Below are 17,147 nucleotides of genomic sequence, written 5' to 3' on the forward strand. Positions count from 1 at the left end.
AACACAGCATTATACTGGACATCAACCACCTAATCTCTCATAAGAATATCACCGTTAAAAATCATATGACTGCCTTTAAGGATGAGACCAACACTGAGTAACAAAATGCAAGCTGTATTAAATTGGTTGCTATTGATTAACATACAGACTGCTGGTGGCAGTGGTTGATCAAAGCGCCACACACAACATTATTGACAAATTTCTGATTTACAAGGACCAAAACAGTTACGAATTATACACAGCACTACATAACATCAGAATTGATAATGATTCACTTTCAGCTGGATAGAAAAGAGTCCAATGGAATATTAAAAAGTACGAGTCTATACAATACTCAAAAAGAAAAAAATTCAACTCCAAAGGCAACAGAAATGTGCTGAACGGCTTCATAAGGACAAACATGCTTTAGAGGTATTTCATCATCTACTGCAACTATAAAGTGAGCTTAAACTTACACAGTTCTGTTAAGTAATAAACATCGCACTAGGGACCTTTAAGATAGTGGGTGTAGTGTTTTTCAGTTCATAGAACATCCCCACAGCTCCTCGACAAGCAACAATCATTCAGCATTCACGTCTGAATAGAGCTAGACTTGCGGTTAAAACTAATGACTGGTTTGCAGCAAGTTCATCCCCACTTTTATCCTGAGTTCAGGCAACATGACACGAGGGTCTGTACACTAGTTGTCTTTTTCAAGGATCACTGTGGGTCGCATTTCATGAAGCTGCTTAAGAAGAATTTCAAGGACATCAGAAAAAACTTTTTGCACCTCAAATGTGACATTGCTGAGTGAGGTCAACTTTTGGGGATTTTTAAATTCAACAAGTTTAAGGACATCTCTCGAGTGCAATTGTGCGTCAGATCTTTTGCACACGACGGTCGCAGTCTTTAGGTGGAAAGCAGTCTGCAGTCTTTTGTGCGCACTTCCGTTCAGCGGCACCGCTGCCTTTCTCTTATGGGATGTCTTTGTTTCCTGCAGAAACTGAAGAAAGGACACCTCAAATCCAATGGGCTTGAAGGAACTCAGCAGTGTGTTTTGCCCAGAGACGTCTTCCTGTGTCATGGTAGCGCTGGAGGACATGGAATCGGTGTTCAAGTCCACATAGTTGACTGCACAACTCCTTGCAGTCCTCAGTCTCGTCACCCTTTTAGGTCCGAAGGACTTTTTCTTCACACAGTCGATCTTGCGCGGACGCCCCCTCCGTCGTTTGACCACCACCGATATCTCTGAGCACGTGTCAGTAGAAGGCTTGCTGTCAGACAGATCCACGTCCTCTGTGCTTTCCTTCTCAGACGTGGGCTTCGAGAACTCGGACTCACTCTGGCCGGGCTCAGCGACTTCATCGTTCTCGGTCATCTCAATGGAGCTCTCCTCCGATTTATCCGTGTCATCGCTCCGGGAAGCGATGCGCTTGTACCTGGACCGGGGGATCTTCTTACAGTAAATAAAGTTGCTCCTTTGTTCTTCCAGGTACTGTTTTGGGAGCCCATGCTGAAGATAATGTTTCATTATATTTCGCTCAGAACTGGTCACCGTTTCGCAACCCTTTATCATACAAGCGTACTGCAGTTGTAAGCGTTTGGTGCACATGGCGGAGGCTTCCTCTTGTGTTTTCAAAATGGGTTTCCCATACTTGGTCCAATTGTTTTTATTAGCTTTTCTCTTTTTAAGAGCTACCTTCTTAATAGCTACCTTCTTAATGGGTTTCTTGTTAGTCTCTCTGTTTTCCTTCTCGACAACCTCAATCTTTTCATACTTCCTGGGACGACCCAGTTTAACCCCACTTCCGCCTTCTCGTGGGTTCATGAGCAGTCGTTTGTACACGTCTTGGTGTTTCTTCATGGTGTGCCGCAGTAGATTTGACCGTGTGCTATAAGCGCATTCACATCCTTCCACCTGACATCTGAACATCCCTTCTATGGGCTCGACTTTTGAGGGATTGGTTTCTTTATGCTCTTTGTCGACATGGCCGATATATTTCCAGAAAGCAGTGAAGGTCTCTGAGCAGTTTGGCTGATCACATTGAAACCTGCCCAGGTTGATACTGCACATCATGGCACCTGCTTTCTCAAGGGTTAACTTGTGGAGCTGAAGGTAGTGCTGGAGCAAGTCTGTCACTGACTGAAAAATGCGAGAACAGTCTTTGACTTGACACCTGAACTCATCCACTTCCTTTATGTCCGCGTCCAACTTGTCTTCACTCTCCTCATTTATATCCTTGTCCTCGACATCCTCTTCGTTCTGTTCATCTTGACTGTTGACCTCAAATTTAGGCAAAGACGACTGATGCACAGCTTTATAATGCAGGATCAAATTCTGCTGGATTGTAAAAGCTGCCACACAGCCCTGGTGAACACAACGATAAGGTCTATAAGGACTAAAAACGTCATCGATCTCTGCTTTTTTCTCTTTCATTTTTTTGGGAGATTCTTTTGGCTTTGCTACTCGAGGCTTGCTAGGTTTGGGCCTTTTGTCCAATGACTGATTTAATGTCTGTACTGGTGCACAAGGATTCTGTGTAAAAGGAGCTATGGGCAGTATCTCTTTTAGTGGTGACACATGTGTTTGACCAAAAACAGAGGACTTTGTGGAAAACCATCCATTTGCGTTCTGATCCATTCTTGGAGTCACCGAAGAACAGCCAGACACAATCACCGAAGGCTGAACAGCCGTCTGAGTTTGTGGAGTTACTGTTTGTGTTCCCAATGCAGGACTTTTGCCTTGAGGCACAAAAGAAGATTTCTGGACTAGCGATGGAGCGATGCAACGTGATTTTTTGACATGACCTTCTCTCTTGGAGCCTGATGTACATTTAGCATCTTTCGGCTGTTTGCGGGCATCCACACGTGGAGTGTTTTTAACTGGATTGGGGATTTCTGGCACTGGACAAGGGCTTCCTGCATCACTATCCAGGAGTCTTTGAATGGGCTTAGGCCTAATTTTCATCCTCTTTATTTCTTCCTGTGAAAAGTTATGAACTGATATATAATGGGCTTTGAGATTAGAGTTGCGTGTGAAGGCCTTGGAACATTTTTGACACCCGAAAGGGGCAACATTAAACTGGTCTTTCATTTGAGTTAACATTTTATCAGTGTAATTGTGGATCTTGACAAGGTGTTTAATAAGAGCATCTTTCGTCATGCAACTGTAATTACAACCATTTGTGTCACATACAAATGGTTTCACATAAATTGGTATCTCCTTGGGTAAATCATTAGGCTCTGGTTGTGGCTTATTAGGCTGTGCTTCACTCACTGCAGGAACAGCCACCGGTTTGGTAACCTCACTGACTTCTCTGTCTAGGTCAAGATTCTCAAGAGCTTTTTGGAGTTCCAACACGTCATCCACTTCGGTTATGGGCATATTGTTGGACTGATCATTGACCCCACTTCCCGAAGGCACAGACGAAACAATGTGAATTAAGCCATCCTTTGGCCTCATGTCACCCAATTGTGAAACTGCCTCGACAGGGACTTTGGCTGTGTTTACAGCAGGTTGCAGCTCACTTTGAGGCGCATTCTCAATCAAGTTTGAGGCATGTTGTGGTTCCCCAATGTCAGGACTTGCTACAGACATTTGAGAGTAGGAACTGTCAACACTTGATCCACGAGGCAAGCTGCTGCTTTTTTTGTAAAGGTCTCCAGCCAATATCTGTTCACGTAGTCTTTCTTTGACACTCTTTTCAGACACCAGGTTTTGAGCAAGACTTGCCATGGCTGCCAGAAGTCCATCATTTGACAAGTCACTTGCACTGTCGGTTGTTCTTTCCTTGATGTCTTTCATTTTGTTTAAAGTTTCAGCTTGTAGAATTTGACTGACGTGATCTGATGAACCGCTATTCAGGCTGGATGTAGACTGGTCATCAGCCAACAATTGAGAAAGAAGAGGATCACTGACATCGTCACTAAACAGTGGGTTAGATATCTCAGAATAACTCGCTTGAAGCTGATGTTTGACACTACCAGTGTGCTGTATGACACTAGTTTCAGACATACGACTGCTCTGGGCATATGGACCACAGGGGTTTGGAATCGCCTGCTGTTCTTGTCCAGAACTCACACAAAGATTTGACGAGCTTTGCTTAAACACTCCCCCCATCTGTTTGTCACTGCTGTTATAGGTGCCATTGGCTTGGGGAAAAGTGACATTTGGGTATAGTTTTGGATCAAGAGGGCCCTTATGCTGTGGCAGGTTCACATATGAAGATGGGGCTGGATGAGGCGAGTTAAGAAGATCAAGAAATGAGCTGGGGAGGTCCGCTGTCAAGTCAGCTTCATCAAATGGTTTGCAATGAGCCCGTTTTGACAAATGTCCTCCCAGAGATTTAGGACTCGGGAATTCTCTATAACACCTGCAGCAAATGAACTTGCCATCTTTAATAATTGCAGGCCATTTTGTTCTTTTGCTTCGTTTAACTTTTTTGATGCCTTTATCACTGGACACATTTCCAGTGTTAATCTGACGACTTGGAGAACTGCTATTTGATGGGGGAGTTTCATTGATCTGAAGTGGTAAACCTAATGCTGAATCTCTCTCCAACTTAACCACACACTGACTATTAGTTACTGCAGAGAAATTATCGTTTGTTTGCCGTGTGTAATCGGCTGAAGAATCTTTAGAAACTGAATTGTTCAAACGGTCACTGAAAGGGGGCAAGACAGACATTTGAGCAGATCCCAGATTTGTCTCTACTACAGAATTAAGGGCTACCACTACATTAGGGCCCATAATTTGCTGCGGTGGACTGAGATTGCCGACTGAATGTAGACTTTCATCTGAGGTGCCATTGAGTTTTTGAACGCTGTCTGCTTGAGCTGGTGCTGGGTAAACATTAGTATTATTCTGCGGTTGAAGAGTAGTATAGCTCATACTTCTCTTCTGTGCGTCCTCACTAGAAGCTGCATTCATGCGAGTAAATTGACTGCTAGAAAGTGTGTTCATGTTTTGGGTCATTGATTGAGAATTACACATCTGCTGTTGGAGTACTGAATTGTTCCTGGGGTCCCACAAGTGGTCTGCTGCCATTTGAGACTGATTTGTACCATTTCCAAGCTGAGAGAGAACAATGGGATCTAATATATTGTCCATTTCATTGGTACGGATATGCCCGGGGGAAGCAGTGACTTGAGAGGAGACAGAAGGATAGTTGGGGTTCTGCGGGGCAACTGTGCAGTTGGTTGTGTAGGGAGGATGCTGGCTGAGGGGATTCGGTGTCTGAACACCAGGGCAGGCAACTCTTTGGCCCAGCTGGTCTTGTGGATTCACAACTGAACTGAGGCTTCCGTTTACAGGAACAGATCTGAGCGTGGATTGGACTGCAACATTGTTCTTCTTCGCTAGTTTCCACTGTGTGTAAAATTCAGAATGAACAGCCCTCATGTGCTTAGTAACACTTCTGTAAGAGCTATAGTCTCGAGTACATGTTTCATAGGGACATTTGTGTCTCTCTTTGTTTTTCACCACTTGGACAACATTCATATCTACTGGTTTCACCGATTTGTTCTCCAATACTTGTCCATTATTTGGCACGGAAGCCATTTGTAGAGGAAGTGTCTGAGAAACAGGAGGAAGCATCTGACCCAAAGAAACAAGTGGTGCTGTATTGTGGGAAGTCTGTGCTGGTGAGGCCATGTTGCGACTACACAGGCTCTGATATGATGTTTGAACCGGAGCTAAAGGATTAGGACTGTACTGCCGAAATACTCCATTGTTGTTGTTGTATAATGGAGTAGCACCTGAATCAGCTGTCTGCAGCTGACCATCAGTTGGTGGGACAGGCAGAAAGTCCTCTAATACACTCTGGTAAGAAGATGTAGACGGCATGGGATCCGAATCACTCATCAAGGCCTCCAAAAGAGATTCCTCCGGTCTATGCTGAATTAAGTGAGTGCCCACAGCTGACTGGCCCAAGTGGTCATTGATCTGAGGGATTTGCTGTTGGATGGGATGCTGTTCAGGTTTACTCGTCCCAGAATGGACACACTCTTGAGCGGAAACTGTAAAAGCGCTACTTAGCATATTTTCTACAGAATGCTTTATCCCCATGCCAGATGGACGATCCTCTTGAAACCCTGTGCTGTTGTCATTGAAATGGGGGACTGAGAGAGAGCCAGAGTCCTGATCTATTTGATTGGAGAGGTCTGGATGAGGTTCTTCTGGTTGAATACTTTGACTGTCAGTGCCTTGGGCTTCCACTTTTACCACATGGCTCTCAGCATGGAGGTCTAACTCAGACTGTGAATGAAACACTTTACCACAGTCTGGTGCTTTGCATGTAAATGTTCTGTAATGCTGTGACTCATGGTCATACAGTTTGTAGGCTTCATGAAAAATCTTGCCGCAACCCGGAAACATACACTTAGCCTTGAAGACTGGGTGGTCTTTCTTGTGAACGATTAGTTCGGCATTGGAGTCAAAGCTGGCTTTGCAATTAAGCTGTATGCAAATGTATGGTTTGGTGCCACAGTGCACCTGTAAGTGATCATTTAAGTGATCGACACTGACAAACTGACGACGGCAATACTGGCACACCACTTTTGTGTTCTGCATTTCAAGGAAGCACTTTGCTTCCTCGTTGTCGCCATGATCTTTCACGTGGGCAACAAGATTTCGGAAATATCTAAATCCCCTCCTGCAGCTTTGGACTGGACAAATATTCCCTTCATAACTGGTTTTGAAGTCTAAGCAATCAGAGTCATTGGCAGCTCCATTACTAAGTTTGTTGGATTGCCCACCACTGTTGTTTTTTGTCTTGTTTTTGCGCACCTGATTTTCACTGCTTTTAGCTTTCAGGGCAGCTATGACAGGAGCAGCCGTTTTGGGGTTGGATAACTGCTTGCTCGTCTTCATTGCAGCGAGGCGTTCTTTGCAAGAAAGTTTAACATGCGATGCAACATGTGGTTCAAGAGTCTCTTTTGTTTCAAAGGTCTCTAAACATATCGGGCAGCTGTAGGATCCATCTTTGAAGTGAGTCTGCGCATGACGCACTATTCGGTGACCAAGAAACTCCTTATCGCATAAAACGCAGTACTGCATGTAAGCCTGCCAGTTTCTAAACCTAGCTGAGACGAACCCTTTTTCTCTCAACTTTTTCAACTCTCTGTTCTTCTGCTTTTGATCTTCCATTTCATTTAGCTCATTGGTTGTATCCAGAAAGCGCTGTGAGACGTCCTTGAACTCCTCACCAAAGATGCTGGTCTCTTCCCCTAAGTCCTCAGGGTCACCGTCGTTCAGTTCATCAATGGAGGACACGATTGAGGCCTCCTCCCCCATTAGACCCAAACAGTGGCGTTTTAATGCCTTCCAGTTCCAGTACTCGGGATCAAAAGGCCACAGGGTTTTGAGGACTAAAAGGAGCTCACAGCGCAGCGAGTTCGACACCGGTAGGTCTTCCTCATCTAGCTTCTGGTCTGGCTCATTGTAAAGAGTTTCCACTGCATAGTAAGAGTCCACGGTTGGCTCCAGGAGAAACTCTGTCAGCTGGCAGGCCCTTTTGACCTCCAGGTCAGAGGGTAAGAGGCAAGAAATGGTTTTGCAGACAGTGGCCTTGGTGTTCCCTTCGCACGATTCCAATCGCAGAGCTTGTATGCAGATCTCAACACAAGTCGAAAGTCCAACTTTGTCCATCTATTGATTTGGAAAAGGAGTATTTAGTTTTCAAGACATTTGATCACATATAAAATGAACAGCATGAAGGCGGGAAAAAGAACAGGCTCACCTCTGACTGGATGACTTTGATGAAAAGGAGTAGGTGGAACACAGTTTTAGACAGAAATGACATCTGACGGCATCTGTCCAAAAAGCCTTGATCTGAAGGCTCTAATCGTTTGAGCAGTTTTCCCCAGAACAGAGTCAACTCCCTGCCAAAGATTACAAACAACATCCCTCAAATTATTTAGAAATAGCACACTTTATATGAAAAGGCTATTTTTAAAGATATTTATTATAGTTGCAGAAAATTCTTATTTTTCATTTCCCAATTCTACACTGATTTTACAAGGATTGGAAACATGTGACACTTGCCAAGCACAGTAGGTATCCTCCTGTAGAATCTGACGGGTCAAAAACCCAGAGCACAATGTAAATGCAGCTTTCTCGTCACCATCTGCCTCAAGGTTACAGATCATCTCTACAGCATCACGACAGTCCACTTTTGAGAGCTGAAAAGGAAGGGAAAGAAATTGCAGATGTAAACCCTATAATTTGTCCTCTGAATTATGAAAATCGACTTCCAAAGGCCTTATGACAACAATCAAGTTCAAATTTGAATTCACACTGGGGCTGTCAAAATGGCTGAAGAGCTAAATTCGAATTTCTCTCTTAAATATTAGCACAACTCGAATTATATCCAAATTCTAAAGGCAATGCTCAATGTTAGAGGAAAAAAGTATTGTAGTTCCCTATGGCCACAAGAGGGCACAAGCGAGCGCAATAAGCAAATATAAACCAAATGAAGCATCGCATCTTTTTTTTAAAAATGAACTGACATTCACTTTTTAAAGTGCATAAACTTTTCAAGCAATTGTTCTCAAATAAAACAATTTCCTTAATGTGCATGCAAGGAAAATTAGGTTACAGTAGTGCATAAAACTGTTCGTGCATCAGTGACCTGAGAACACACACTTCAACACACAGCAGTGTTTCCCCTAAAAAAATTTCCAGCAGCGGTGCCGTTACGTGCCGGAGGTTGTTACCAAGCCGCTCAAGGGTTTTTTTTTTTTAAATATCCCCTTAAACCATGACTTCTGGCAAGTTTTGTGGATATAAATTGACATTTTGAGACATACAAATTTGACATACCATCAACAGAAGGCATGATTATTGCAGCACGTACCTTGAACTGGTCACAAACAGGATTAGGACAGGATTATTCATGTTTTTTTTGTGTGTTAATTTTCAGCTGTAAAGTATAAATTTATAGTGGAAAAATGAAACTCTTTCCTCCCTCATCTGCACTACTGATCTTTTTTTCTGTAACACACTTTAGCACTAAGATACATCATCATGTAACCAGAACTTTCATTTATTTTATCCTGTAGACATTTTGAACATTAAAATCCAAATGAAACTTTTCATTATTTTAAAAGGTGAATAGCTTGCATAGCCTATTTTACTTCACTAACCTCCAGGGACGTGCAAAGAGTTCATCAGGGGCAGGGGCTCAAATGTAAGAAAGGGGCAATGTGTAAAAAAATATATATATTACAACTGGGAATTGACTAAAAATTATCGCACAATTTGCTGTGACTAATCGCAATTAATCGCATTTCCCCCAAACTTGTAATCATCAATATTTAAATGTAGAATCACTAATTAAATTAAACAACACACAAAAAGGGGAAAAAAGAAAAATGTCCACACTAAGTGGACAGAAAATTAAAATATAAAACATCAATATATTATTCTTCATTCAGTTCTATGCAACATACTCAGATTTAAGAGATTTATTTTTTGACTAATTATCAAAATAAAGTATAGTCATACAAAGCTCTTATTGCCAGAGCATGTGATCAGAGCAGGTAATTTTACCATTGTTGCCCAGCATGGCTATACCAGCTCAGCAAACAGAAGTCTACTACTGAGAAATTTCATTTTCCACTGCTTTTCCAGTGCGTGATCGGTAACTGTTACATGATTGGAGTGTTTGGGCCGTTAACGACAGAGCAGAACGCGCAGCGCAAACACGGAGTGGAACATTGAGCAGAGAGCGCAGTGCGCCGCCGACACACACACACACGCGGAACGGAGAGCGCGGCGCAAACACGGAGCGGAAAAGACCCGCACGTGAACACGGACGGTATATTTTCCATAGACAGTAAAAAAAAAATGGGCACAGCGACCCCATAGACTTCAACGGAGACAAGTTACCGCTTTCTCCTTTCCAAGCGCTTGCTCGCTCTCCCGTGGCGTCTGTCGTTGCTATGCAACCATGAACCGAGGCGTGCCTGAGAAAACGAGCGCGCCGCGTCGCTTGAGTGCACTTGCCGCGCGTCCACATTTGAAATATTTGCATGTGAACGGCCCCTTTTGGCAACGTGACATTAGCCTAATCAAAAATATTTCCATTTGTGGTTCTTTCCTCCTTTCTTGTCAACAAGTGGATTCAGAGCCACCGCATTAGCAGCGCCGCCGGTCGCCATGTTTCAGTGTTTTTAGGTGTGTAAGTGAATGTCGTGATATTACTGATCATGTGAAGATTTTACAGCGGCGCTGCTTAATACATTGTAGGGGAAACACTGCACAGTGTAATGAACTACATGAACACAAGATAGCAAACTGCCATTCAGAAACAGTCCACTTCTACTCACTCCACATCTAAACATTGCTCATCATGTCTCACACACCTCTTGACACACCAAAAGCTTTTGCATTCGAATGTGCAGTTTTTAGTTTTTTAATTCGACGAATATTCGAGATTTTATTTGACAACCCTAATTCACACTTTAATGCAATTAAACTTTATTAAAGCTTTGGCTTGATACTTGAATACTTTCATAACTGTTAAATCTGAACAGGAGTGGTCAGGTGCAGAAACAGAAGTATTAGGGTTAGCTCTTACCTCCTCCATGATGAGTTCCTGCGGAGCAACAGTGCACAGACACACCAGGTGCATCTGCTTGAAGTGTGCCTTCTCCTCAAACTCCGAGAGCTCGGCACAAGCCCTGGCCAGTGACGCGGCCTGATCCACACAGCCCTCTTTGATCAGGTGCTTCACTCGCATCCGCAGGAGTGTTGGTCCTTCCAGGGCGAGGAACTCTTGCACTGGACAGAAAATAAAAACGTTCAACGCTTGTGTAACACAGGTCGACAGGCTGACTGTAGTCAGGTCGTATGTGGCGAAGAGAGGAACGCTAGCTCGTGTGTCCTCACCCGTCTCTGGCGGTGGCGTGTCACTGGAGAGGATGGCCTGCAGTGTGGGGTTGGTCCAGACCCCTTGCTCTCGTGCGATGGTGGAGAGGATGACCAGATGACCGATTCCCTTCTCTTGCACAAGAGGATGGGCGATCTACACACACACCACAGCACACAAAATAAACATTAGTAAACTTATTTGTTGTTGTCTATCAAGTTGTGTACTTTACCGTAGTAGACGACAAAGCTGACCAATGCGAATAACAGTAACTCAGGCTACGTTCACACTGCCAGTCCAAATCCGATTATTTGTGTATCCGATTAGAATCTGATCTAAAATTATTGATGACCACACCGTGTATCGCAACCGTTCAGATCAGCTTTCGTTTGCTGGAATATCTGCACTGGGTTCTGTGGCAGTGACGTTGTGATGGTAGGAATACACCAAATACAACAACAACCGCAACATGGAGGGGTCTGCAATAGAGATTAGGGCTTTGACTGCGTTATTCGAATATAATTTGAATATTTAAAAAAAATAATGATATTCGAACGGATATTAGGCAGCCTTTAATATTCGAACCTGTAATGGGCATTATTTTGTGTAAATGTGTTTGCTTGTAAACAATTCAATTCAGATTCCGAGGCTTTTCCACGCCTGGTGAAGTTGTGAATCGCGAGCTCATTAGCAAGGCTATTATTGGTCATCTGGGCTCCGGTAGGTGACGTTAGCGTCTATTTTGCATACCAAACCAATGGCCGCGCCAACGCCTACAACCACGCCTGACGAGGAGTTCGAAATCTACACTCCTGACAATTTGAAAAGCAACGTGTGGCGCTATTAGCTGGCTATTGTTCACATTAGCTCATGCTGATCAGATTTCAATCGGATATGCACACAAATCGGATTTGGACTGACAGTCTGAACGCAGCCGAAGAGCTTCAGCCTAGTGAACATACCTGGACAGAAGACCTGAACCTGTCCCACAGTGCATCTGGGATGTTCCTGGGCATGGACATCAGCAGCTCTGCACAACTCCTGCAGAAGAGAGACGACAGGAACTCAGAGAATGAGCTGGAGCACCACATGAGCATGAGCACAGCGGGCGGGGAAGAGCACTTACAGCGAGAGCCGCTCCAGCACGACGGGCACCTTCTCGCAGTGGGCGGAGAGCAGCGGGCACACCTGTGCGAAGCTCAGCAGAGCCCTGATGTACACCTCCAGCACGGGCAGCGGCTCCTCCTCCACCCGCCACAGGCCGGCGTACTCCACCAGCGCCTGCGCACACACACACACACACTTACACCAGCTGACCGGCACACACACCTTCACTCCGGGCCGATGCGAGCCGTGATCACACTGATGCTGCATATATCGGACCATGAAGCGCTCGGGTAACGCAGCACTGGGTTATTTTAAACAATCATATTCCTTTATACATTTATTTTTCAAAAACATTGATGATAGCGTTTAATTTGACAGGGAACTACACTAACCTGGTGGCACTTGCGCTACTAACTTTTTCAGTTACTGGAGCAAAACATGATTTGCTCGCACAAATTATTTATAGTAAGCTGCTCTGGATAATAATGAACAATAATGAAACTGTATTGCATACAGATGTGCTTTTTATTTTACTTGCCATCTTTTAAACCACATGCCTTCTTGTTTTCTTTAGCATTGGCTGGGATAGATTTACTGCAATAGAAAATACAGTACACAACTCTACAACTAGAGCTCTCTACAACTCTCAGTCTCTACACTTCGCGTGCATACTGTCATTGTGAAGCTTCAATGATTCGTGTTTGAATTGTTTTGACGCAGTTACAAATTTGGACAGTCCTGCAATTGAAGGCCCACAGAATGTACAGTAAACACAGTGCATTGCTCCGTCTTGGTACCTTAACCACTGGTATTCTTCGAGCCACTGGTGTCGAAATTCATATGTCCATATAGGGGTGTAACGGTTCACAAAATTCATGGTTCGGTTCGATACGATACAGTTGTGTCACGGTTCGGTACGTTTTCGATACAGCAAAAAGAAAGAAATGCCAGAGAAATTTCCTTGATTTAATTTTTTTAATTATTTTTTTTAAAATTAAAACTAACATCATAAAGTATTTTTTTTTTTTTACTTTGAGCAATTCTGGAGCTATAATTGACTTTTCTTAGGAGCATATAAAACAAAACAGCTCCTTGACATGAAATGTAATATTGTAGTAGTTATAAACAAAGGTTTATTTTAGATTAACATTTGAGGGCAGCAATTGTATTCATAATGTCAAAATAAAACCGACGTAATGTTACTTGAAGGCATTATAGCCTACTATCCCTGCCAATGCCAAACCTCCATGGTTGCAGTTACTACAGTAAATCCATGGTAAATGTTGCTGATCTGTGGACACTGGATAGTTCATTCATGGCACAATGTTTCTTCCTGGCTTCCACGCACTGTTTGATCCATTAATAACGGAGAAATGTGAATGTTTCTCACTAGATCTCGCAGCGATGTTATTACTTCTGTGGCGAATTAAAATGCTTTCTTTACTGGATCTCTTATTAGCGCTGTGTAGTAACAGTGTCGCATGATCACGATCGGCTCGCGCTGCACTGGTCCAAACTGATAAACGGTCCTTCAACCGCACAATAACGAGCAGTTTCGTTCCGCTTGCATTACGTTTGCCATTTGATGTCGGGCAATGTTGTGGTCGCGCCGGCGTCTCTTACATTATGAGCGCGCTTGCATTTGAAAAAATGGTCCAGCGAACCGTTCGGTTTGAAAATGCGTACCGAAAACCGAACCCAACTTGATGTGTTGAATGCTCAGAGCACGTTATAAAACGTATTCTTAAATACACATTTCTGTTTTAATAAATGCTCATAGTAAATCATAGCATATTGCCTAAAACATAAGGTAGGTACAAAAATAATCAGTGATACATTTGCGACCCATTAAAAATGAGGGTCGCAATGGCATTTCAAAAGGTCGCATATGCAACCATTACCATTACATGCAGTGTAGTTCCCTGTTTGATGATAAAACATGTTAAATAAAACCACTGTACCTGCATTTTTTTTTTTTACTTTGTATGCTTGTTCTATTGCATTAATCTAGTGTTTGAAATGTGCTTATTTGCTATCATTTTTAATACAAAAAAAGAATAAAATAAATAACTACACTACCGGTCAAAAGTTTTAGATCGGTAAGATTTTTAATGTTTTTAAAAGAAGTCTCTTCTGCTCACCAAGGCTGCATTTATTTGATTAAAAATACAAACAAAAACAGCAATATTGTGAAATATTATTATAAAGTAAATCATCTGTTTTCTATGTGAATAGCCTATACAGTAAAGTGTAATTTATTCCTGTGATCAAAGCTGAATTTTCAGCATCATTACTCCAGTCTTCAGTGTCACATGATCCTTCAGAAATCACTCTAATATGAGGATTTGATGCTCAAGAAACATTTATGATTATTATCAGTGTTGAAAACAGTTGTGCACAATATTTTAACTTTGATGAATAGAAATTTCACTTTTTTGAAATAGAATCTTTTGTGAGATTATAAATGTCTTTACTGTCACTTTTGATCAATTTAATGCGTCCTTGCTGAATAAAAGCATTGATTTCTATTCTTTCTGACCGCAATCTTTTGAATGGTAGTGTATAATGTTACCAAAGCTTTATATTTCAACACTGATAATATATTTATTTAGTTTCTTGAGCATCAAATCCTCATATTAGAGTGATTTCTGAAGGATCATGTGACACTGAAGACTGGAGTAATGATGCTGAACATTCAGCTTTGATCACAGGAATAAATTACACTTTACTATATATTCACAAATTGTAATAATATTTCACAATATTATATGATGTATTTTTTTTTATCAAATAAACGCAGCCTTGGTGAGCAGAAGAGACTTACTTTAAAAACCAGAGGCGTTTACGAACTCGGTACTTTTGACAACACAGGACAGATTAACTCAAACCTGTCCGCCTCAGAGCAGAAGAGGAGGAGGAGATGAAGAGGACCAGACACTGGCACAGCAAAGCATATTTGACCACACACACACACACACACACACCAGCCACAGAATCAGAGATCACATGACTCGCAGGAGGACGCTACTGAGGCCGAGGACAGGACACTGGGACGGTGGGAAAACCGCTTTCCTTTAATGTCAGCCTTCTGTAACCCGAGAGAAGACACCAGCGTCTCTGAGCTTCAGACTCCAGAACCGCTGACACCGCTCTACTGGTCTCGGGTCCGGCTCCTGAACCGCTGACAGACACCGCTCTACTGGTCTCAGGTCCGGCTCCTGAGCCGCTGACAGACACCGCTCTACTGGTCTCGGGTCCGGCTCCTGAGCCGCTGACAGACACCGCTCTACTGGTCTCGGGTCCGGCTCCTGAGCCACTGACAGACACCGCTCTACTGGTCTCGGGTCCGGCTCCTGAACCGCTGACAGACACCGCTCTACTGGTCTCAGGTCCGGCTCCTGAGCCGCTGACAGACACCGCTCTACTGGTCTCGGGTCCGGCTCCTGAGCCACTGACAGACACCGCTCTACTGGTCTCGGGTCCGGCTCCTGAGCCGCTGACAGACACCGCTCTACTGGTCTCGGGTCCGGCTCCTGAGCCACTGACAGACACCGCTCTACTGGTCTCGGGTCCGGCTCCTGAGCCGCTGACAGACACCGCTCTACTGGTCTCGGGTCCGGCTCCTGAACCGCTGACACCGCTCTACTGGTCTCGGGTCCGGCTCCTGAACCGCTGACACCGCTCTACTGGTCTCGGGTCCGGCTCCTGAGCCGCTGACAGACACCGCTCTACTGGTCTCGGGTCCGGCTCCTGAACCGCTGACAGACACCGCTCTACTGGTCTCGGGTCCGGCTCCTGAGCCGCTGACAGACACCGCTCTACTGGTCTCGGGTCCGGCTCCTGAGCCGCTAACAGACACCGCTCTACTGGTCTCGGGTCCGGCTCCTGAGTCGCTGACAGACACCGCTCTACTGGTCTCGGGTCCGGCTCCTGAGCCGCTGACAGACACCGCTCTACTGGTCTCGGGTCCGGCTCCTGAGCCGCTGACAGACACCGCTCTACTGGTCTCGGGTCCGGCTCCTGAGCCGCTGACAGACACCGCTCTACTGGTCTCGGGTCCGGCTCCTGAGCCGCTGACAGACACCGCTCTACTGGTCTCGGGTCCGGCTCCTGAACCGCTGACAGACACCGCTCTACTGGTCTTGGGTCCGGCTCCTGAGCCGCTGACAGACACCGCTCTACTGGTCTCGGGTCCGGCTCCTGAGCCGCTGACAGACACCGCTCTACTGGTCTCGGGTCCGGCTCCTGAGTCGCTGACAGACACCGCTCTACTGGTCTCGGGTCCGGCTCCTGAACCGCTGACACCGCTCTACTGGTCTCGGGTCCGGCTCCTGAGCCGCTGACAGACACCGCTCTACTGGTCTCGGGTCCGGCTCCTGAGCCGCTGACAGACACCGCTCTACTGGTCTCGGGTCCGGCTCCTGAGCCGCTGACAGACACCGCTCTACTGGTCTCGGGTCCGGCTCCTGAGCCGCTGACAGACACCGCTCTACTGGTCTCGGGTCCGGCTCCTGAGCCGCTGACAGACACCGCTCTACTGGTCTCAGGTCCGGCTCCTGAGCCGCTGACAGACACCGCTCTACTGGTCTCGGGTCCGGCTCCTGAGCCGCTGACAGACACCGCTCTACTGGTCTCGGGTCCGGCTCCTGAGCCGCTGACAGACACCGCTCTACTGGTCTCGGGTCCGGCTCCTGAGCCGCTAACAGACACCGCTCTACTGGTCTCGGGTCCGGCTCCTGAGCCGCTGACAGACACCGCTCTACTGGTCTCAGGTCCGGCTCCTGAGCCGCTGACATACACCGCTCTACTGGTCTCGGGTCCGGCTCCTGAGCCGCTGACAGACACCGCTCTACTGGTCTCAGGTCCGGCTCCTGAGCCGCTGACAGACACCGCTCTACTGGTCTCGGGTCCGGCTCCTGAACCGCTGACACCGCTCTACTGGTCTCAGGTCCGGCTCCTGAACCGCTGACACCGCTCTACTGGTCTCAGGTCCGGCTCCTGAGCCGCTGACAGACACCGCTCTACTGGTCTCGGGTCCGGCTCCTGAGCCGCTGACAGACACCGCTCTACTGGTCTCGGGTCCGGCTCCTGAGCCGCTGACAGACACCGCTCTACTGGTCTCGGGTCCGGCTCCTGAGCCGCTGACAGACACCGCTCTACTGGTCTCGGGTCCGGCTCCTGAGCCGCTGA

General features: G+C 45.5%; 2 protein-coding genes across 3 annotated transcripts in view; both read right to left on the reverse strand.

Annotated features, from left to right (window-relative positions):
- Positions 1-94: 94 nt before the first annotated feature.
- The window catches only part of znf292b (zinc finger protein 292b), a 21,930-nt gene continuing 4,877 nt past the window's right edge, over positions 95-17,147 (reverse strand). The window contains exons 2-8 of one of the 2 annotated variants that reach the window (XM_079887441.1): positions 11,977-12,131; positions 11,813-11,891; positions 10,871-11,006; positions 10,560-10,762; positions 8,024-8,160; positions 7,719-7,860; positions 95-7,627 (exon numbers count right to left, since the gene is read on the reverse strand). In XM_079887441.1, coding sequence (XP_079743567.1) covers positions 680-7,627; positions 7,719-7,860; positions 8,024-8,160; positions 10,560-10,762; positions 10,871-11,006; positions 11,813-11,891; positions 11,977-12,131 — 7,800 coding nt within the window. In that variant the 3' untranslated portion in view covers positions 95-679. Of the gene's footprint in view, positions 7,628-7,718; positions 7,861-8,019; positions 8,161-10,559; positions 10,763-10,870; positions 11,007-11,812; positions 11,892-11,976; positions 12,132-17,147 lie in introns of both variants that reach the window. The other variant, XM_079887442.1, reaches the window with a different exon arrangement.
- Positions 12,948-17,147, reverse strand: part of LOC307168070 (uncharacterized protein) — a 4,383-nt gene continuing 183 nt past the window's right edge. The window contains exons 1-2 of the mRNA XM_079887634.1: positions 15,825-17,147; positions 12,948-14,090 (exon numbers count right to left, since the gene is read on the reverse strand). The exon at positions 15,825-17,147 is cut by the window's right edge and continues 183 nt beyond it. Coding sequence (XP_079743760.1) covers positions 16,226-16,753 — 528 coding nt within the window. The 5' untranslated portion in view covers positions 16,754-17,147 and the 3' untranslated portion in view covers positions 12,948-14,090; positions 15,825-16,225. The remainder of the gene's footprint in view (positions 14,091-15,824) is intronic.

The sequence above is a fragment of the Squalius cephalus genome, assembly GCF_949319135.1.
Source record: "Squalius cephalus genome assembly, chromosome: 12".
In the NCBI taxonomy this organism is placed as follows: Eukaryota; Metazoa; Chordata; class Actinopteri; order Cypriniformes; family Leuciscidae; genus Squalius; species Squalius cephalus.